The 22,527-nt window shown below is 49.7% G+C and overlaps 1 protein-coding gene across 1 annotated transcript; it reads right to left on the reverse strand.

Annotated features, from left to right (window-relative positions):
- Window positions 1–492: 492 nt before the first annotated feature.
- Window positions 493–21,979, reverse strand: REEP6 (receptor accessory protein 6). The gene is made up of 5 exons (XM_032228090.1): window positions 21,809–21,979; window positions 4,178–4,271; window positions 2,210–2,348; window positions 1,607–1,775; window positions 493–578 (listed from the first exon to the last, which is right to left on the reverse strand). The coding sequence occupies exons 1-5, from the start codon at window positions 21,921–21,923 to the stop codon at window positions 544–546; spliced, it is 552 nt and encodes a 183-aa protein (XP_032083981.1). The 5' UTR covers window positions 21,924–21,979; the 3' UTR covers window positions 493–543.
- Between the last annotated feature and the right edge of the window lie 548 nt (window positions 21,980–22,527).

Here is a 22,527-nt window from a genome sequence, read left to right on the forward strand (position 1 = left end):
GGGGGGTATCACACGCGCATGCACAAGGGGGGGAGGTACGGGGAGGTGTCGCACACGCATTGCATTATGGGTGCGGCCATGCGCTCTCACGCACGCTCTCGCGGGCTTTCAGCACATGATAACACAGCCAAGGTGGCGCAGTGGTTAGAGTGCAGCACTGCAGGCTACTTCAGCTGACTGCAGTTCTGCAGTTCGGCGGTTCAAATCTCACCGGCTGAAGGTTGACTCAGCCTTCCATCCTTCCGAGGTGGGTGAAATGAGGACCCAGATTGTTGTTGGGGGCGATATGCTGACTCTGTAAACCGCTTAGAGAGGGCTGAAAGCCCTATGAAGCGGTATATAAGTCTAACTGCTATTGCTATAACCAAAAGGTTCGCCATCCCTGTTATATGGGATCTAGAGTTTGGAGGGCGAGGATTGGGAAGGGTTTCTTCCTCCGATCGAAATCATCTCGGGGACCGAGGAAAAAGGACACCGTGGTGATAAAGAGTTCCCAGCTCAAATTCGGAGAGCCTTTATTTTGGATCGTCAAAGGGGCGCCACTCAGTCCTCTGCCTGCAGGGATCGTGGCAGGACTCCTGAAAAACAAAGGGAAGGAAATGAGTCCTCGGCTGGAAACGTGGAGGAGGAAAATGCCTCTCCCATAACCGTGGAAGGGAGCTTCGTCATCGGCCAACAGTTCTCCTAACCCAGACACACCTAGTTTTTAATGTAGCCGCAGAGGACCTTAGAACACTGTATGGTGTTAGGCACGGATTGTACCACTGATGAAGTAACCTAGTTGGGTAAGAAGAAAACCACCAAGGTCAGGGAGCACCGAGGAATCCACAGAAAGGAGATAGGGATAAGCAGGGATTGGTACAAGACAAACAATTTACGAATAAATTGCGTCATAAAACCTGCCCCTTGCGATCATTAACTCACATTGGATGTAAAACGGGTCACTCATGCTACTGATCTGATGTTACGACTTTTGCAGCAGCCATTAAGGGAACCAAAGGTTCCCTACAGGTGCATCTTTGGCTGAATCTCAGAAGGAAATGCCGATTTTGGGCAGAACGGCCATAAAACGCAGCCACACGACTGTGGGGCGAAACTGCTGCCAAAATGGGAATTTTGGCAGAAAATTAAAAGCCTCGTGCCCTCTTCTCTCATCTAAGAGAGTCGGCACTGGACGAGATGGGGGGCAGTTAAAATAAAAACAAATCAAAACCAAAATCAAAAGGAAAAACAAAACAAAAAAAAGAAAACCAAAACCAAAATCAAAACAATTCAAAATAAACATTTAAAAAAAACCAAAACCAAAAAGAATCAAAACCAAAAATACCAAAACCAAAATCAAAAAATCAAAATCAAATTTAAAACCCAAAATCAAAATCAAATGTCCCCAACCACTCAGCCTTGACAGTCTCCTCCCCACAAATTGGAGGGGAGCGGGGCAGATTAGAAGGTAGGAGTGTGAGTGTGTGTGTGTGTGTGAATGGGGGGCAGGAGACAAAGGTCAGGATTGTCCATTACCCAAACCCATGGACCACCGTTCTTCCCCCCCCCCACCCGGTGCCTTGACATCCCCCCCCCCTCCCAACAGGGGACTGGATCACCTTACCTTCCCGGGAGGCGGTGGAGGCGACGCTGGCAGCGCGGCCGGTGAGGTCGCTGAGGACGCTGTCCACCGTCTGGTGATGCTTCAAAAACCAGGGACGGATGAAGCCGCGGTAGAGCACCTGCGAGCCATTCCACGAAAAGGGCGCCATGCACCACAGCAGGAAGAGGCACTGTGGGGAGGGGGACAACAGAGGAGGGTCGGCGGGGTTAGGACCTGCTCGGGGGTGCGGGTGAGGTCTCTTAGGAACTCCCCCTGGGCACCAAAAGGCCCGCACTGAAGCGTGAAGCCCAATGCTGACCAACATTGCCGCATCCTTAGGTAAACTACCCCTCAACATGGGGGTCTCTGCTGATCGATGCCCAGAGCCAGACGCGGGTTGCTCCCGATTCAGCCACGATCAGGCAAACTGGTAGTAGCAGCGGCGGTAGGCTCCGCCCTCCCACCCGGACGCCTCCGTGCATGCGCAGAAGTGTCGCGTGCAGGAGCACACTCGAACCGGTAGTAAAAACAAGTTGGCAACCTACCACTACCCATAGTAGATCTGGAGGAGACCACTGTCTCCCCCTCCCCCGGGCTCTTTTCCCTCCTTCCCTCCCCGTATACCTTGCCGGCATAGTAGAAGGGGAACCAGTAGAGGAAGGTATCGGAGAAGAACTCCACCACGCTGAAGGCGCCGTAGACCACCCAATATGTCAGCCAGATGGTATCGTCATCCTTGGCCGGGCTCTCGATGGCTCGGATGCTGAAACCGAGACAGGGGGAAGAAGGTCAGCCCTGCCCCCATCAGATGCTCGCTGGGGGCGGGGGGGATCTACACGCAGACAGGCACCCGGGGAGACAGGAACCTCCCTTCTGCATCCCAGACCTGCCAGAAAGACCCAATTCCCAATGTTGGCAACGTCTCCACTCCAACTCTCCCGGCAACCGGGAGTTTTCCCGGAGACGGGATCCCAAGAATCCAGACTGAAGACGCTGTTCACCCTTCTAGAAACTCCTTCCCATTAATGACTGGGTACTACAGGTTGTCAACTCTGAAGCTGAGGGATAGGGAGGTGGGGGGAGTAGAGAAAAGGCAAAAGAAAACAGTTTCCTCTTCTGGGAACCAAGGCCATTCCCACAGGTGGCGGGAGAGAGGAGGAGTAAAGTTACCAAGCACTTTGATTGGACCACGGGATTGATTGATTGGGGAAAGGAGGAAAACCTTTACTTTCAATTGGGTGAGAACTGCGGGAACCTTCAGAGTCAGTTTTCCCCAGTCCCAGGCAAAACGATTTACCCAATAAAAGGCTTCTTTGGGGAATCTGTTTGCTACGGGTGTATTACTTGGAACCCCGACACAGGTAGTCCTCAACTTACAACAGTTTGCTTACTGACCATTCCAAGTTACAACGGCACTGGGTGGGGGAAGTGTCTTAGGGCCGTTTTTCACACCTACGACTGATGCAGCATCCTGACGGTCACGTGATTTCCGTTTGGATGCTTGACAACTGACCCACACTTATGACAGAGGCAGGGTCTCCTTCACTGTCGCAAGCAAAGTCAAGAGGGAAGCCACTTAACAACCGCGACACTAGCTTAACGACGGTGGCAAGAAAAGTTGTAAACATGGGGTGGGTGGGTGAAGCTCCCTGGAGTGTTTTGCTTAGCGACGGAAATTTAGGGCTCCACCGTGGTCGTAGGTCGAGGACTGCCTGTCATTAATTCATCCTTCAGTTTACCCCTCAACCCCAGGGACGAGAGCCTTTTAAACCATGGCTAGCTGACCTCAGTGGAGCCCCAAATGGGGAATGGGATAGGGTTAGTGCTTTGATGTGGCCGGGGGTGTGTGTGCTCCCCAACTCTCTGAACTCACAGATTCCTTGATTCGGAGCGCCGGCAGCCCCAGCAAAAGGTTTCTCTCTCACCGCAGGCTTAAAAGGCCAGCCGGCAGGGAGATGAATAGTTGCCTGCCCCATCTATTCACCTCCACCCCTGAATTTTATCCCCAGAGCTCAGGTGGGGCTTCTCCAGCAGCTGTGGCTCTTCCGTCCCAAGGACCGGCCCATAGATTTCCACTGCTCTCCTCTCCTCTGACACCTCTATTCATCTCCGCCCGCTGCCTTTGATCCCCAGAGCTCAGGTGGGGCTTCTCGAGCAGCTGTGGCTCTTCCGTCCCAAGGACCGGCCCATAGATTTCCACTGCTCTCCTCTCCTCTCTCTGCTTTCTGTGCATCCGTACATCAGGCACTGGACCCAGCTGCTCCTCCTCTTCCTCATCAGCCACCTCCAGTCCTGGGGGCTCTTGGCTCTCCATCGGAGGGCTGATGGACGGCCCAGGCTCCGCCCCCACCCCCCGCTCTCTCTCGGACAGCTCCATTCCCTCCCCCCCTCGGAGCTCCCAAGCTGCCCTGATGCTGACCGTGATTCCCACCCCTCCTCTTCCTCCTCCTCCTCCTCTGATTCGGCTGGAGAGGCCGCTCCTGAGTCAGCCCCAGACCAGGCGGGCAGCTGCCCGGCTGGGCATGAAGCAGGGATGCCCCGCCCACCGCGAGGAGCATGCCTCCCCCCCTTGCAGGGGACGTAGGGACTTACGAGACGTAAGTCGGGTAGAGGAATCCGATGAGGTTGCAGATGAGGGAGGCCCCGTAGCCAAACATCAGGTAGAGTCCCACGAAAGCCAGGAAACCTGCAGGGAGACAGAACCAGGAAAGAGGAGTTAGCTTCCCCGTCCTTCCCCCCTTCCGGGAGCAGCTCAGGACACTTCGGCCGTGAAGGGCCCAATGAGGCGGGTTTTTTAATCCCAAGCGGTCACAGCGGGCAAGGAGGCCCGGCCGGGCTTAGCCCAGTTCTCTGGGTTAGAAGCAGTTTGAAAGTAGGGGGGGGGGGACATTGTGGTTTTATTGCAGAAAAGATAAAACTGAGCAGAACGAAGAGAATATTTTTTTCTTTCTTGCTTTTCCTTCCTTCCTATCTTCTCCTTTCCTCTTCCCTTCCCCTCCGCTCCATTTCCTTGCTTCCTCCTTCCTTCCCTTCTTTCCTACCTTCCTTCCTCCCTTCCTCTCCTCTTCATCTCCATTATCTTCCTTTCAAATTTCCTTGCTTCTTCTCCCCTTCCTTCCTTCTTCCTCTCTCCCTCCCTTTTCCTTCATTCCACTCCCTTTCCTCCCCATTTCCTTGCTTCTCCCCTTCTTGTCTTTCCTTCCTTCCTCTCCCATTCCCTTCCTCTCCATTTCCTTCCTTCCTTCTTCCTCCTTCCTTCCCTTCTTTCCTTCCTCTCCATTTCCTCCCTCCCTCCCTTCTTTCCTTCCTCCCTTCCTCTCCTCTTCATCTCCATTATCTTCCTCTCAAATGTCCTTATTTCTTCTCCCCTTCCTTCCTTCTTCCTCTCTCCCTCCCTTCTTTCCTTCCTTCCTCTCCCATTCCCTTCCTCTCCATTTCCTTCCTTCCTTCTTCCTCCCTCCCTTCTTTCCTTCCTTCCTCTCCCCTTCCTTTCCTCTCCATTTCCTTCCTTCCTTCTTCCTCCCTCCCTTCTTTCCTTCCTTCCTCTCCCCTTCCTTTCCTCTCCATTTCCTTCCTTCCAGTTCCCTTCCTCTCCATTTCCTCTCTCCCTCCCTCCTTCTTATCCATCTATCCATCCATCTGTATAACAGTCCATCTCACCACAGTTGTCCTTGGCATCACACAGAGGATTAAAACCCCACAAATACAATATATACGCAATATAAAAGGCCTGAATACTGGCTCAAAGTAACCGCAATGCTAACCACATGAACCTTGCCCAGGAGTCGAAAACCTTCCCATTCCATTCCGTCCGGTAAAGTCAAGAATATATTTTTCTTTTTGTGTGTGTCTTTTGGGCTCTGGCCCAAACCGCTCTCATTCTCCCGTGACTTCTACAAAGAAGGCCGCTGTGATTTTTAAACTGGTTTCCTTCTATACTTCCCCCCCCCCTTTTTCTCAGAGGTGTGAATGTTTTATTATGCCATTTCCAAACTGTTTTGATTGATCGTTTTTCAAGCCATTTTTATTTCAGTGCAAACCCCTTTTGAGAGCTGCAGGGAGTTAGCCCCCACCCCTCTCTCCTAGAAAAAAATGAAATATCCTGGGAAATGCTGAAAAGGCAGAATATATATATTTCCCTGGGTCAGAAATGGAGAAACATGTTTTTAGGCAGCAGAACAGACTCACTCTGAATAGCCCCCACTTTTGTCAAGGGGACGCTAAGAAGACTGAGCTAGTCTATTCTACATAACGAAGGTGAGATTAGCCTTCCACAGAAACTCACCACACGGCATCTGGGAACTCAACAAAGCTTGGGACTCAAAAAGACACACAACCTACAAAGTTAGCTAAGAGCCCCCTGACCCTGGGAGTCTAACAACCAATCAGAATGCATTTCTTACACAGAGAGGTGGGGGCGAACAGAGAGTATAAAAAACGCAGGAACTCTTAGCAAGGCCCCTTTTCCCTCTCCTTTTCTGCTCCACCCAACCCAACATCTGGAAGCATCTGGATCCCCCTTTTCTGCTCAGGATCTGAAGCCACGTGGTCCTGTCCACCATTAAACCCTCTTTCCACGCAGCCTCCGGGTTTCCAGTGTCTTTCCCCCCACTTGGAACGGATCTGGACCACGTTTCTCAACCTTGGGCAAGTTGAAAAGGTGTGGGCCTCAACTGTCAGAAGACGAAGATGCCTGGACTTCAACTCCCAGAATCCCCCAGACAGGAGGAGGAGGAGGAAGGAGGAGGAGGAAGGAGGATAGAATGAAGAAATGAAAAAAAGAGGGGAGGGAAGAGGAAGAATAGAAAGAAGGAGAAGAAGGGGAGGAGGAAGATAAAAAGGAGCAGAGAAAGGAGGAAGAGGAGGAAGGGGAAGCAGAAAGAGAGGTGGAAGGATGAGAAGGAGGGGAGGAGGGGAGGAGGAGGAATAGGAGGAAGAATGGGAGAAGGAGAGGGGAGGGGAGGAAAAGGAGGAAGAACAGAAAGAAGGAAAAGAAGGGGAGGAGGAAGATAAAAAGGAGCAGAGAAAGGAGGAAGAGGAGGAAGGGGAAGCAGAAAGAGAGGTGGAAGGATGAGAAGGAGGGGAGGAGGGGAGGAGGAGGAATAGGAGGAAGAATGGGAGAAGGAGAGGGGAGGGGAGGAAAAGGAGGAAGAACAGAAAGAAGGAAAAGAAGGGGAGGAGGAAGATAAAAAGGAGCAGGAAAGGAGGTAGAGGAGGAAGGAGAAGCAGAAAGAGAGGATGGAGGAGGAAGGAGATGAGGAAGAGAAGGAAGAAGTGTGAGAAGGATAGGGGAAGGAAGGAGGAGGAAGAAGAGGAAGAAGGAAGAGGAAAAGGAGAAAGGAGAAGCAGAAAAAGGGAGGAGGAGAAAGAGAGAAAGTGGAAGGAGATGGAGACAAGGAATGAAGAGGAGAAGAAGTGGGAGAAGGAGAGGGAAGGAGGAGGAAGAGGAAGAAGGAAGAGGAAACGGAGAAGCAGAAAGAGGGAGGAGGAAGGAGGAGAAAGAGAGGAAATGGAAGGAGATGGAGACAAGGAATGAGGAGTAGAAGTGGAAGGAGGAGGAGGAAGAGAAAGGAAGAGCAAGAGGAAGGAGGAGAGGGGAAAAAAGCATGGGATCCCCCTTTTCTGCTCAGGATCTCAAGCCACGTGATCCTGTCCACCATTAAACCCTCTTTCCAAGCACCCTCCGTGTTTCTAGTGTCTTTTCCTCCACTTGGGAGCTGAACCCAGAAGGACCTTTTCTTCCAAGAGAGCGAAGGAGAAGAGGGAGGCCTGGGAAAGTTTCAAAAGTAAATCAAAACTTTTAAGGGAAGGAAGCTGTGTTTCCTGGCCCACCCCTTCCTCCGCAGGTATATGAAGACCCCCCCCCCCCGAGATATAATGTAAGGAGGGCCACGGAAGGAGCATGCAACTCAAAGCAGATGTCCCGATGGGGCGGGGGGGGGGAAATAATAATAATAAACCGTTGTGACTTTTGGCAAAGCAGAATCTACCTTTGATCAGAAGAAGATAAACCTCTTTGCCGGCTGGGGATCGGAGTCATCGGGATAATGGATAATAAGCTTAACGAACTATTTCAAGAATGCTCAGCCTTGCCGGGGTGGGTAAATGGGAAATGTCGACAGCAGGGGGGGTTGAAACTTGGGAACTTTTTAAGACTTGTGGACTTCAACTCCCAGAATTCCCCAGGGGGGAATTCTGGGAGTTGAAGTCCACAAGTCTTAAAAAGTTCCCAAGTTTCGACATCCCTGGTCTACAGAGATTCTCCGCCATCCAGGTCATGTCCCAAAGGTGCTTCCCCCCCCCCCAAGAAGCACCTGGAGTCTCTCGAGGGGGTTTTCCCCCTCCTTGAAGGTGTGTCGCTTCTCCTCCGAGAATCTTCTTCCGTTCAGTTCCGTTGTTCAACTTGACCTCAGAACAGAAGAAGCTCCTCGGAGGCGAAGCGAAACGCCTTCAAGGCAAAAACCAAGAAAGTCCAGTTGCCTTTTGAAAAAGCACGGTTTTTGGGTGGGGGGGGTGGGGAGGGATGGGAAACTAGCTGGGGTGGGCAAAAGGAGCGAGTGCGAAACACGCAAGGGTGTGTGTGTGTGTGTGTGTGCAGAGCGCAGGAGCCTCTCTTGTTCTTCTATCGCCTTTCGTCGGCTCCGGTCTGCTTTCCCTATGAAATCTTTTTTGGGGAGGGGGGGATCAAAGTGGAGGGAAAGGAAGAAAGGGTAAAAGCAGAGGAAGTAAGGGAGGGGAATTAAGAGTAGGAGATAGGAGAAGAAGGAGGAGAAGTGAGGAGGAAGGAAAGAGGGTAAGAAGAGAGGAGGAAGGATGGGGAAGGAAAGGAAGAAAGGGTAGAGGAAGTAAGGGAGGGGAATTAAGAGTCGGAGAGAGGGGAAGAAGGAGGAGGAGAGAGGAGGAGAGGGGGAAAGAGAGGGGAAGAAGGAGGAGAAGAGAGAAGAGGGGGAAAGAGAGGGGGAAAGAGAGGGGAAGAAGGAGGAGAAGAGTGGAGGAGAGGGGGAAAGAGAGGGGAAGAAGAAGTGGAAAGAAAGAGGCAGAGAAGGGAGGTTGAGAAGATGGAAGGAGGGATCGTTGGCATTTATCACCAACAAGATCCGCTAAAATGTACCCAAACCTGAATCTGACCTGCTGGAAGTGTAAAAAAGTACAAGGGACTTTCTATCACATATGGTGGACCTGCCCGGAAACACAAAAATATTGGACAAAAATTTGGAAGTGTGTGCAAGAAATTACAGGATACAAACCCAAAATCTTTCTGCTGGGAATAATCAAAGGGAAATATACAAAGAAAATTAAGTACATATTAACTCATCTGCTAACTACAGCTAGAATAGCATTTGCCCAATGCTGGAAACAAAATAATATCCCCTCGGACGAATTAGTGGTAAAAAACAACAACTTTGGATTGTGCAGAGATGGACAAATTAACACTGAAATTAAAAGATAAAGGGAGAGTCGGAATATTATAAAATTTGGAACAATTGGTGCAAATGGCTGCAAAACAAGAATAAAATTAATTAAGCTGAAAAACAATATATATAAATATATATAGAACTGTGTATAAAGGTGTGTAAATAATGAAACAAAATATTATATACATGTACAGGTATGATGACATAACAATGTTGATGTAATGACTAAGGTGTTGTAGAAGGGAAAAAATACTTTTAAAAAATCTGCTAACAAAAAAAAGAAGATGGAATGAGAAAGGTTGCTGCAAAATAAGATTGAGGCACGGGGGTGGCAAGAAAGTGACCCCAACTGTATTACATACATACATACATACATACATACATACATGTGTGTGTGTGTATTTAGTGTCACAACCCCTGGTATGCCCAAATATGGGAGGAGGCATACTGCTTCCATTCTCTGTCCATCGGCTCGTCACAAGAGACCATCCAGAAAGAAACCCAATATTTTTACTGTTGCCTTTGTTACATTTGTGTTGTATTTGTGCTGATAAATAAATACGATGAGCCGATAGACAGAGAATGGAAGCAGTAAACTTCCTCCCATATTTGGGCGTACCAGGAGTTGTGACACTAAATACATACCTATTTCCCTGGCTCAGCTGATAAAGGAAGGAGAACCTTGTGGCTTAGTGGTTAACACATCTGCCTAAGATGTGGCCTAATGGCTAAGATGTCTGCCTAGTATGTAATATAGCCCAGGTTCGATTCCCAGTAAGGGTATGGCTAGATGATGAGAGCTAAATAGCTTGAAATAGATCTATACTAGTCTCCCTTTATGTATTTATCAGCACAAATACAAAACATATATATATATCAAACACTACGCCCCTCAGACAGGGTCCGCAACTTGGGAGTCCTCCTGGACCCACAGCTGACTTTCGAACATCATTTGTCAGCTGTGACCAGGGGGGCATTTGCCCAGGTTCGCCTGGGGCACCAGTTGCGCCCCTACCTGAACCGGGAGGCTCTCACAACAGTCACTCGTGCCCTTGTGACCTCTAGGCTGGAATACTGCAATGTGCTCTACATGGGGCTGCCCTTGAAGAGCATCCGGCGACTTCAGCTAGTCCAGAACGCGGCCGCGCAAGTGATTGTGGGTACACCTCGGTTCACCCACATAACACCTATCCTCCGCGAGCTGCACTGGCTACCTGTCAATCTCCGGGTGCGCTTCAAGGTGCTACTTGCCATCCATAAAGCCCTCCATGGTAGTGGATCTGGATACTTGAGAGACCGCCTACTGCCAATTACCTCCATACGACCTATTAGATCTCACCGGTTAGGCCTCCTCCGAGTCCCATCTGCCAGTCAATGTCGACTGGCAACTACGCGGAGGAGAGCCTTCTCGGTGGCAGCTCCGACCCTCTGGAACGATCTCCCCGTGGAAATTCGTACCCTCACCACCCTCCAGACCTTCCGCACAGCCCTCAGAACTTGGCTATCCCGTCAGGCCTGGGGTTAAGACTACAACCCGCCCGAATAGTATGAATGTTGTGTTTTAATTATGTATTTGTCTTATATGTTAAAAGTTTGTCTCCCCCCCCCCCTTTTTTTAAGTTGTAAGCCGCCCTGAGTCCCCCCAGGGAAAAGGGCGGCATATAAATAAACTTTAAATCTAAATCTAAAATATATATAAATAAATAATGTGCAAACATAATGATAGAGACTAATGATGAACAGACAAATGTTAAATAGATAAGAATGTTCTGTGAATGAGCTTGAAAGGGAAAAATAAAAATAAAACTTTCAAATAAAAAAGAGCTTACAAGGCAACCGATAACGATCTGATGACTAATTAAGGAAGGAGGCTCTCTGGACACATCAGCTCGCTCGGATGAGTTGCGATGTCGTTGACGGAGGGACCAAAAAGTCACAGCTGGGTCGAGGTTTCCATTCTAAGCCCATTGTTGCCCCATTGTGTTAACCTTCCGTAGCCATGGCGTCCCTGGGGAGGAGGGGGCCGTTGTGTCCCCCCCTCTCCCAAGAGATGCCTCCCATGGATGTGGGTCGATTCCGAACCAGGGGCAGGCAGGCAGGCAGGCTGTGGACCAAGGTTTCTCAACCCTGGCAAGTCTGAAAAGGGTGTGGACCTCCGAAGATGAAGATGCCTGGACTTCAACTCCCAGAATCCCCCAGCTAGGAGGAGGAGGAAGAGAGGAAGTGGAAGGAGGAGGAGGAGGAGACGAGGAAGGAGGAGGAGGAATAGAAAGAAGAAATGGAAGAAAGAGAGGGGAGGAAAAGGAGGAAGAACAGAAAGAAGGAGAAGAAGGGGAGGAGGAAGATAAAATGGAACAGGAAAAGGAGGTAGAGGAGGAAGGAGGAAGAGGAAAAGAAGAAAGGAGAAGCAGAAAAAGGAAGGAGGAAGAGGAAGGAGGAAGAGAGGTGGAAGGAAGGAGACGAGAAAGGAGGAGGAGGAAGAGAAGAAAGAAGTGGGAGAAGGAGAGGGAAAGAAAAGGAGGAAGAAGAGAAAGAAGGAAGAGGAGGAAAAGGAGAAGCAGAAAGAAAGGGAGAAGGAGGAGAAGGAGAAAGTGGAAGGAGGAGAAGGAGATAAAGGAGGAGGAAGAGAAGGAAGAAGTGGGAGGAGAGGGAAAGAAAAGGAGGAAGAGAAAGAAGGAAGAGGAAAAGGAGAAAGGGGAAGCAGAAAGAGAGGGAGGAGGAGGAGAAGAAAGAAAGGAAGTGGAAGGAGGAGGAGACGAGAAAGGAGGAGGAATAGAAGGAAGACGTGGGAGAAGGAGAGGGGAGGGAAGGTGGAGGAAGAGGAAGGAGGAGCAGGAGGAAGAGCAAAAGGAAAGAGGAAAAGGAAAAAGTGTAAGAGAAGGGGGGAAGGAGATGGGGAAAGAGAGGGGAGGAGGAGGAAGAGACGAGGACGGAGGAGGAGGAATACAAGGAAGAAATGGGAGAAGGAGAGGGGAAGGAAGGAGGAGGAGGAGAAAGGGAGCAGGGGAAAGAGGAAGAGAAAGGAGGAGGAGGAAGGAGGAGAAGGAAAAAGAAGAGGAAGGGGAAAAAGAAAAAGGAGAAGCAGAAAGAGAGGGATAAGAGGAAGGAGGAGAAAGGGGTACCAAGAGCTGCCCAATTATTCTGCCCACCTTGTGCCAAGAGGAAAAGGAGGGATTCCTGATGCCAGGGAGGCAAATCCGGCCCCTCCCAGAGGATCAAGCAGAGTCCAGCTGCCCTGAACCTCTGGCAGCCAGCTCCCCTCCCCCTCCCCAGTTAAAACCTCAGCAAACCAAAGGTTTCCTAAGCCTGTGGTCTCCAATCTTGGCAACTTTAAGACCTGTGGACTTCAACTCCCAGAGTTCCTCAGCCAGCAAAGCTGGCTGAGGAACTCTGGGAGTTGAAGTCCACAAGCAAAGCTGGCTGAGGAACTCTGGGAGTTGAAGTCCACAAGCAAAGCTGGCTGAGGAACTCTGGGAGTTGAAGTCCACAAGCAAAGCTGGCTGAGGAACTCTGGGAGTTGAAGTCCACAAGCAAAGCTGGCTGAGGAACTCTGGGAGTTGAAGTCCACCGGTCTTAAAGTTGCCAAGGTTGGAGACCACTGGCCCTAAGCCAAAGGCCAGCACTTGGCCAACAACTCAGCCTTGACCCTGGGCACTCTCCAAGCCAACCTTCTGGCCCAAAAGGAGACCTTCCCCCCCCCCCCCACCCCCAGCCCACCCTCCAACACCCCCCCCGGAGCCCCCCCCCCCGGAAATGAATTTAAGGCTCTTAAATTTTTAAGAATGAGGGCAAGAGCAGATCGACCAAAAGGCCGGTTCACGACAAATCAGGACACAAGCAAATAAAATCAAAAGGCCAATTCAACATAATTTAGCCTACATCCTTGGTGAATCTTTAGGGTTTTTGTCATTTAAAAAAAAAACACAAATATTCCCATTTTACGAATATAACTGCCGAAAAGTTCTCTATTCGGACACCCAGACCAGTTGGTGCCTAAACGCAGATCTTTTTTAACATTCCTATTTTATTGGTTTTTTTTTTTTTTTTAACCTGTTAACAATATAGATTGCAAGTTCAAGAGCAACGCGCCCTCCGCCAAATAAATAAATTTCACCTTTGTGTTTTCGGACCGGTTGGGACATTATGTGATGCCCACCTGTGGCTAAGGCAGACGATAGATGGTTGCAGGAACTGGGCCTGGCTAGTCCAGGGAAGAGAAGGACCAGTGGGGACAGGAGAGCATCTGCCAATAGCAATTAGCAATAGCAATTAGACTTATATACCGCTTCATAGGGCTTTCAGCCCTCTCTAAGCGGTTTACAGAGAGTCAGCATATCGCCCCCACAGTCTGGGTCCTCATTTCACCCACCTCGGAAGGATGGAAGGCTGAGTCAACCTTGAGCCGGTGAGATTAGAACCGCTGAACTGCAGATAACAGTCAGCTGAAGTGGCCTGCAGTACTGTACCCTAGCCACTGCGCCACCTCGGCTCCCTATATTTGAGGGGCTGCCAAAAAGAGGAGTTAGGGGGTTCATGCTGTTCTCCAAGGCCCCCGAAGGCCAGAGAAGGAAGAATGGATGGGAACTGACCAAGGAGAGATTCAACCTGGAAATAAGGAGGGTGTCAGCTTCTGCTTTGCTGTTGCTTCAGCTGCCATGAAACGGGGGGGGGGGGGGGGGGGGGGGGGCGTGGATTTGGGAGGGGTTAATTGATGTGCTGGAGGAATGTTCTAGGATGTACCAGTCGTTGGGATCACGCATGCGTATGGGTTTCCCGCCTGCATCAACGGCCTTCACATTCCATCTTTGGCCTGTCTTTTTGAAGTTATCTCACACCTGACATTTGAAGGACTTATGATTGGACTGGAGCTTTGATCCTAAGGGGGGGGGACGGGCTTTGCCATATATCAATTGCTTTCGCGCCATATTATTCAGACTTTGCTTCACTACTGCTCGCTTACCATTTGTAATTAGTAAAAGTACTTTGGATTTCCAACCCATGTCTCTTAGTCTTCTTTCCTAATTATGGAGTGGAGTGGGGCGTGACAGAGGGATTTCCTGACAGGGAGAACAATCAACCCATGGAAGAGAAGTTGCCTTCGGAAGTTATGGGAGCTTCATCCCTGGAGGCTTTCAAGAAGAGACTGGACTGCCATCTGTCAGGAATGGTGTAGGGTCTCCTGCTTGGGCAGGGGTTAGACTAGATGACCTACAAGGTCCCTTCCAATTATGTTAATCTGTTAAATGGTGCAGGGTCTCCTGCCTGTATGGGGGTTGGACTAGATGACCCACAAGGTCCCTTCCAATTCTGTTAATCTGTTAATCTGTTAAATGGTGCAGGGTCTCCTGCTTGGATGGGGGTTGGACTAGATGACCCACAAGGTCCCTTCCAATTCTGTTAATCTGTTAAATGGTGCAGGGTCTCCTGCTTGGAGGGGGGTTGGACTAGATGACCTACAAGGTCCCTTCCAATTCTGTTAATCTGTTAATCTGTTAAATGGTGCAGGGTCTCCTGCTTGGATGGGGGTTGGACTAGATGACCCACAAGGTCCCTTCCAATTCTGTTAATCTGTTAAATGGTGCAGGGTCTCCTGCTTGGAGGGGGGTTGGACTAGATGACCTACAAGTTCCCCCTTCCAACTTTGTTAATCCGTTTACAAAAAACCCCACGGCCATTGCGACACCGCTTTGCTCTGTGGCGAACCTGATTTTCCAGTTTGGATTTCTCCCCAGTTCCTGCGGGCAAAAGAACCAGTTGCTTTCTCAACTGGTTTTGGGAATAAGGCCCCTTTTGCAAACCGTTTTTAAAACAGGCTTTGGGCCAAGAAGAGGGCAATCCATCTTAAGGGGAATTACAGACAGTCCTCAACTTACTACACTTAGAGGCCATTCAAAGTTACAACGGTGCTGGGGGAAGGGGAGAAATGCGGCTTGGAACTGTTTTTCACACTTAACGACCATTGCTCCATCCTTCCCGGGGGTCGCCGGATACACATTCAAACGGGTGGAATGGATGGAAACTCACCAAGGACAGAAACTTCCTGACTGTGTGGACAATCAACCAGTGGAACTGCTGGCCACCAGAATTTGCGGGGGCTCCATTTTTCCCCAAAGAAAAGACTGGAGGGCCCTTTGTCTGACAGGATAGGAGACCTGCTTCGGCCGAGGGGTGGACTAAAAGGCCTCAAAAGGTCCCATTCCGGCCCTAGGATTCAGTTGCAGGATGGCAGTCAACCTCGGGGAAGAGTTTATTTTTTCCTACGAGCTTAAAGTTTTTTTAAAGAGGATTATTGCCATTCCTGCGGCGAGCGGCAGGGGCCTCGTTCGACTCCAGGGTTTTATTCATTCCCTAAATAAAAGACGCTTTTATTTATAAATGATTTATTTATATGTAAAAGAGGCTGCCAGAGGCGGACTGGGTCTGCTTGGCATAGCAAGACCATGCCCACGTTAAAGAAACTCACGGTGGCTTAAGGCAGTGGTTCTCAACCTTGGTGGACCTGTGGACTTCAACTCCCAGAATCCTGTGGACTTCAACTCCCAGAATCCTGTGGACTTCAACTCCCAGAATCTATGCTGGCTGGGGGATTCTGGGAGTTGAAGTCCACAAGACTTAAAAGTCGCCAAGGTTGAGAAATCCTGGCTTAAGGCAGCCACCAACCGTACCAGGCACCTCCTTGGGAGGCAACTCAAGAGCGCCTACATTTTGCTGGCATCTGGCAGGTTGTGTGAACAGAACCGAGGGATGGTGCGCAGCTTGGGAAATGTGGCTAAGGAGCAACTTTGGCGTTGAAGGTGGCGGGGGACCATGGAATTTATTTTTAACGTACGCCGTTGCCTTGCAATCACCGATATAGAAATTTAGTTTAAAATACAAGCTAGTTACAATTCATTTAGTGACCAAAGTTACAACGGTCTTGTCAGCCTCTGCTTTGCTGCTGCTTCGGCTGCCATTGAAACGGGGAGGGGGGGCATGGTATTTGGGAGGGGACTACTAATTGTGCTGGAGGAAGATTCTGGAGTTTTTGCTGCCTGTCTTACTGCGCATGCGGAGGAGGTTTCCCGCCAAGGCCAACGGCACCGACATTCCATCTTGGTGATGTCTTTCGAAGTTATCTCACACCTGACACTTGGGAGAATTATGATTGGACTGCAACTGGGATGCCAAGGGGTGGGGAATGGGTTATTCTATATATCATTTGCTTTCGCGCCTAAATATTCAGTCTTCGCTTTGCTACGCTTCTGATCATTTATAATTAGTAAAAGTACACTTGATTTCTATCAATGGAGTCTTGTGGTTCTCTTCCCTAATTACTCAATGAAGGAGTGCTGACAGTAAGCGAAGACTCACTCACACCCCACCAGGAGGTTTCAACCTACCATGGGGGGTGTACTCAAGATTAAGATTAAGATTTAGTTTATTTGTATGCCGCCCTTCTCTGGGAGGGACTCAGGGCAGCGAACAACTCAAAAGGGGAAAAGGGGAAACAAACACAATACACGTAATTAAAATACACAAGAGTCATACAGCCATACAAGTCGAGAGGGGAGGGGAACTCATCAACCCCAGGCCTGCCGGCACAGCCAGGTTTTGACGGCTTTCCGGAAGGCCTGGAGAGAGCTGAGGGTCCGAATCTCCGCGGGGAGTTCATTCCAAAGGGCCGGAGCTTCTACAGAGAAGGCCCTCCCCCGGGTGGTAGCCAGATGGCATTGGCTGGTAGACGGAACCCGGAGGAGGCCGACCCTGTGCGAGCTAACGGGTCTATGGGAGGTAATTGGCAGCAGGCGGTCTCTCAAGTACCCAGGTCCAATACCATGAAGGGCTTTATAAGTTACGACTAGCACTTTGAAGCGTATCCGGAGACCAATAGGCAGCCAGTGCAGCTTGCGGAGGATAGGTGCAACGTGGGTGTACCGAGGTGCACCCACAATCGCTCGCGCGGCTGCATTCTGGACGAGTTGTAGTCTCCGAATACTCTTCAAAGGCTGCCCCATGTAGAGCGCATTGCAGTAGTCCAGTCTTGAGGTCACGAGGGTGTGAGTGACTGTCGCGAGTGCCTCCCGGTTCAGGTAGGGGCGCAACTGGTGCACCAGGCGAACCTGGGCAAATGCCCCCCTGGTCACAGCCGACAAGTGATGTTCTAAGGTCAGCTTTGGGTCCAGGAGGACTCCCAAGTTGCGCACCCTGTCTGAGGGGCGTAAATTTTCATCCCCCAGCCTGAGTGATGGAATACTGGCCAAATTCTTGGGAGGGAAACACAACAGCCACTCAGTCTTGTCTGGATTGACTACAAGCTTGTTAACTCCCATCCTGACCCTGACAGCGTCCAGGCACTGGCACATCATGTCAACCGCTTCACTGAGTTGGCACGGGGCGGACAGATACAACTGAGTATCGTCCGCATATTGATGGTACTTTATCCCGTGCCGTCGAATGATCTCACCCCTTCACTGGGGTCGCGGTTGATGAAGCACCTGAAAACCCTCTGGGCACATTTCTGTGAGGGGGACTCCTCCCTCCGGGCCCAGCCAGGTTTCAGTAATACATGCCAGATCTGCCCCCTCGTCTATAATTAGGTCCTGGACGAGGGGAGCTTTATGAACCACAGATCTGGCATTTAGCAACAGCAACCTGAGATGAGGGTCCTGACTACTGACGCCATCTGGCCTTGGAGTGGAACTCACAGGGCCGGAAGGGGGGATCCCTCTAATATAGGGAACGCTCCTTCCCCGGTAATGGCTTGCCCTGAAGTTCCCGTCATATCTGCCCCTCCCCATTATGACCCCTATGTTCCGGCCCACTCCCGCAGAACCAACTTTACCTGAAAGGCTAGCTGGCCTAAGGATAGAGAAGCCTGCGGTTCGGCCCCGATGGACTTTGGGAGTGGGGCAAAAAGAGGATTATGAGGATTATGAGAATTTGGATGCAGGAGTCACCAGACGGAAACAAAGGAAAACCCCAGCAGACTGGGAAGAAACTATGACCGAGCGGAGGTCCCAAGAGAGAGCGATGGCAAGAGAGCAAACGGAAGAATTTGCACAAAGGTACTCCTTGCATAAATTTAGGGAGTGTGAAGAGGCCGATTGGGGATGGGAGCAAGCAAACCCAGAAACAGTCTCCCCCCACAGCCAGGGCTGTTGCCAGAGTAGGGGGGTCCCCCAGAAGACACAGAAGTGCAAAAGTCCCTCCCTTACCAGTAAAATATAACGGTGATACGAAGAGGTTGGGTCCTTTCGTCATGCAGATTTGCAACTACATGGAAAAATATGACCAAGGTTTAGAATCAGATGAGAGAAAAGTGCGAATGGTTTCACTTTCTTTGGAAGAAAAAGCGGCCGATTGGATGGTGAGCTTACACCAATGTAATTCCCCTGTCCTGAGGAATTTTAATGACTTTATGGCTGCACTTAAGAGGAGGTTTGATGACCCGCTAATTGAGAAACGAGGGAAGATGAATTTTATGGCCCTAAAACAGGGAAATAGGCCAGTGGCTGAAGAGGTTCAGGATCAGTTTGCATTGGGATTAAATGAGGACATTTACCAACAATGCGTTAACAGACACCTTCCTAAGCGAGTTGTTGCTTGCTATGAAAATACAGCAGATGTTGAACTAGACTTGATTAGAATTCAACGTGTGAAAGGGGGAAAAGCAGAGAGATCACACACACACCCAGCTCAAAGGGCCCCATTCCGCATCAGGGGTGAAGGGAAGGGTAGCTCCGCCGGCAAGGCCAAGCCAAGTCTCAAGATTTTCTCTCCGATCTCAAAAAGGCCCTTCCCCAGGATGATTGGTTCCAGCAGCATCAAGGTGAATGCACAATGAGAGACAATTTGCCATGGATTGGAGCGAAACTTTACGTCCCTGCCTCTCTTCGTCTTGTTGTCCTCCAACGGGCTCATGATTCCAAGTTTGCGGGGCATTTTGGATTTGTGAAGACGCTGCATCTGGTGAAGCGGCAGTTTTGGTGGCCATCTTTGAAGAAGGACATTGAACTTTATGTTGCCAGCTGTCCGGTCTGTGCAGCCGCTAAACGCCTGCCGGGGAAACCGCAGGGTTTACTCCAGACTGTAGCCCACCCTGTCGCCCCCTGGAAGGAGATAATCAGTCTTCGCTTTGCTACGCTTCTGATCATTTATAATTAGTAAAAGTACACTTGATTTCTATCAATGGAGTCTCGTGGTTTTTTTTCCTAATTATTCAATGGAGGAATGCTGAAAGGTCTCATGACCATTTCCCCACACTTTGCAACTTTTGCAGCATGCCTCCCCTCGGATCACGTGATCGGAGTTCGGATGCTTGGCCGCTGACTCATATTTACGACGGTCGCCATGCCCTGGGGGGGGGGTGTCACGTGACCCCCCCCCCTTTGCTGACTTTCTGTCCGGCAAAGTCCACGCGGAGGCCAGATTCACTTCAGGACCAGGTTACTAACTTATTGTCTGCGGTGATTCACTTAACAACGGCAGCAAGAGAGGTTGCAAAATGGGGCAAAACTCACTTAACAAATGTTTCACTTAACCACAGAAGTGTTGGCCTCCATTATGGCCATAATTTGAGGACTACCTTTAAAGCATCAATATATTAATATTACTATTAGTATAGTATAGTATTGTGGTTGTGGTAGTTTATAGTGTATTAGTATAGTGTAGTATAAGTAGTAGTAGTAGTAATAGTAGAGTAGTGTAGTATAGTATGTAATAGTAGTAGTAGTAGAGTAGTGTAGAATTAGTATTACTATTAGTATAGTATAGTGGTAGTGTATAATGTATTAGTATAGTATAGTCATAGTAGTAGTAGTAGTAATAGTATAGTAGTGTAGTATAGTATAAGTAATAGTAGTGTAGTGTAGAATTAGTATTACTATTAGTATAGTATAGTATACTGGTAGTGGTATTGTATAGTGTATTAGTATAGTGTAGTCTAAGTAGTAGTAGTAATAATAATAGTAGTGGTGTAGTATAGTATAAGTAATCATAGTAATAGTAGTAGTAGTGTAGTGTAGAATTAGTATTACTATTAGTATAGTATAGTGGTAGTGGTAGTGTATTAGTATAGTGTAGTCTAAGTAGTAGTAGTAATAATAGAGTAGTTTAGTGTAGCATAGTATAAGTAATAGTAGTAATAGTAGTAGTAGAGAAGTGTAGAATTAGTATTAGTATAGTATAGTAATGATATATACACACATATACATATCTATATAATATATCTATATACACATTTATGTACGTACAGTATCGATATATTCTCTATATATTCTCTTTCTCTAATACATACACACACACACATGTATATGGCATGTGGACATTAATTAAATAATTAATTAAACCTTAATTAAACCACCATAATGCAGAGCTATAGAACTGCAATGGTGATAAGAGGTGGGCCAGGAACGGACTTGGGTTGTAGGGGCAAAATAAACCACGATTGAGGCTGGGGTCCTCACCCTTCTTTGAGAACCTTCACAATCCCCCCCCCCCAAGCGGAGGCAAGAGTGGGCATTCGTATACTTCCCCCCTTCTATTGTTTCAATTCAATAAGGTTTCTGAGTAGTTGATCAGGGTTACTCCTAGACCCCCTGAGAACAGGTTCCCTCCCTGCACGGGTTTTTCCCCCCACCTGCTGCCCCACAAACCTTGACCCATGTGGGGGCAGGATTCCCCCCCCCCTCTCCCCAAACCCAGGCTTGGCTGTAGCAAAGCAAGTGAGACCCCTTTGGTGGGCGAGTGCAGGGGAAGAGACGGAAAAGCATATTTGAATGTCCCAAACACCAGAATCCAGGTGGAAGACCCCCCCCTCCCTCCCCCAATTGAGTGGGGGCAGCCTAGCCGGTTGCCTTAAGCATTTCTAATTACAACTGAGTCAGTTTTAAGGTCATTTTACTCTTCCACTTTTAATTAGAAGACGGTTATTTCTCTTTCCATCATACCGTGGTTTTATTTTATTATTATTATTTAGTTTGTTCTGTCAAGCATGGATAAGATAATAGATATAAGTATATATACGAGATTACAAATACATGAAATGGGTATGAATATCAGGGGTTTTTATCCTCTTTCTAAGCTGGAGGGAGCAGAAGACATACATTCAATAAAATAAAATAAAAATAAATCGGGATTAAGGATAGAGGAAGACACTGCCGCCCCCTCCCCAAGAAAGAAGTAGGAGATTGGGTACCTGTTGCCCCCTCCCCACAAGAGGCAGATAAACCGACGCCTGTTGAAACCAGCCCCTCGCAAGTAGTGGGGGGGGGAAACCCACCCACCCTGGTCCGAAAAAGCCTGCAAACTCTCAGCCGGGAGAGAGAGAGAAGGCACTCGGCACATGCTCAGAGACCTTGGCTTCAAAGCAACCGGTGGGCAAAGCGGTTATCGGGGAAGAGGGTCGAGGGGCGCAGTTTCTCAAAATCGGGGTAGCCCCCCGCAAATCAGTTGCCTCCAGACGTTGTGAATCCTCCAAGACTGGAAGTTTTTAAGGGGATGCTGGTCAAGCGTTTGTCTGAAGAGGTGTAGGGTTTCCTGCCTAAGCAGAAGGGGTTGGACTAGAAGACCTCCAAGGTCCCTTCCAACTTCTTTGTTATTCTGTTCAACCGGAGCCGGCAAATCCGTTGCAAGCTCCGCAGAATGGGGCGGGCAGCGCAGGAAAGCGGGGATCGCGATCCACGGAGAGGAGCCCCCTCCCCACTTAGAGGAGAGCGCGACCTTCCTGGGGAGGGAGGGAGGGAGGGCAAGGCAGCCCCCCTCCCCAGGCAGTTTATTCCCACCCGCCTCCCCTCCAGCCGGGCGGGCGGGGCCGGGAAGGAGAGCTCACCTGTGGCCAGGTAAGTCCTCTTGACGCCCGTCTTGCCTTCCAGCGCCCCCAGCGCGTCGCTCAGGGGTCCGGCCTGGCTCAGGAAGGCTTCGAAACGGCGCTGGGGGGTCCCCATAGCGGCCCAGGGTCCGAGCGACGCCCCGGCCCCGCGCACCTGCCTCGGCGGCCGATTAGCCCAGCGCGGTGGGCGGAGCGCTCTGGCCAGGTGAGGACCGCCTCTCGCCGCCGGCAGCCAATCGGGAGCGGGGAGGACAGGTGTCCCGTGAGGAGGGGAGGGGAAGGCAAGGTTTAAAGCCACGTGGATAAGAAGCGGTGGTTGGAGCAAAATTATAGCCCGCTCAGGTGCAGGCAGTCCTCGACCTACGGCCAAAGCAGGGCCCCAAAATGTCGGTTGCTAAGTGAGGCAGTTTGTTGTGAATCATTTTGAAAACAATGACTGCCAATCTGTCTTCCACGGAGACCCCTCACATCCTGGACATAAATTGGTTCAACTCCTACCCTCAAAACGACTATAGATAGATAGATAGATAGATAGATAGATAGATAGATAGATAGATAGATAGATAGAGATAGAGAGAGAGAGAGAGAGAGAGAGAGAGAGAGAGAACTACACAACAAGACAACTAGACACAAGGACAGCCCCCCCCCCAATGCCATCCCTCTGCTAAACAAATAATTCCCTCCCCACTGTCCAACTCTTCACTAAGGCTGCACTACTA

The sequence above is a fragment of the Thamnophis elegans genome, chromosome 1 (genome assembly GCF_009769535.1).
Source record: "Thamnophis elegans isolate rThaEle1 chromosome 1, rThaEle1.pri, whole genome shotgun sequence".
NCBI classification, from domain to species: Eukaryota; Metazoa; Chordata; class Lepidosauria; order Squamata; family Colubridae; genus Thamnophis; species Thamnophis elegans.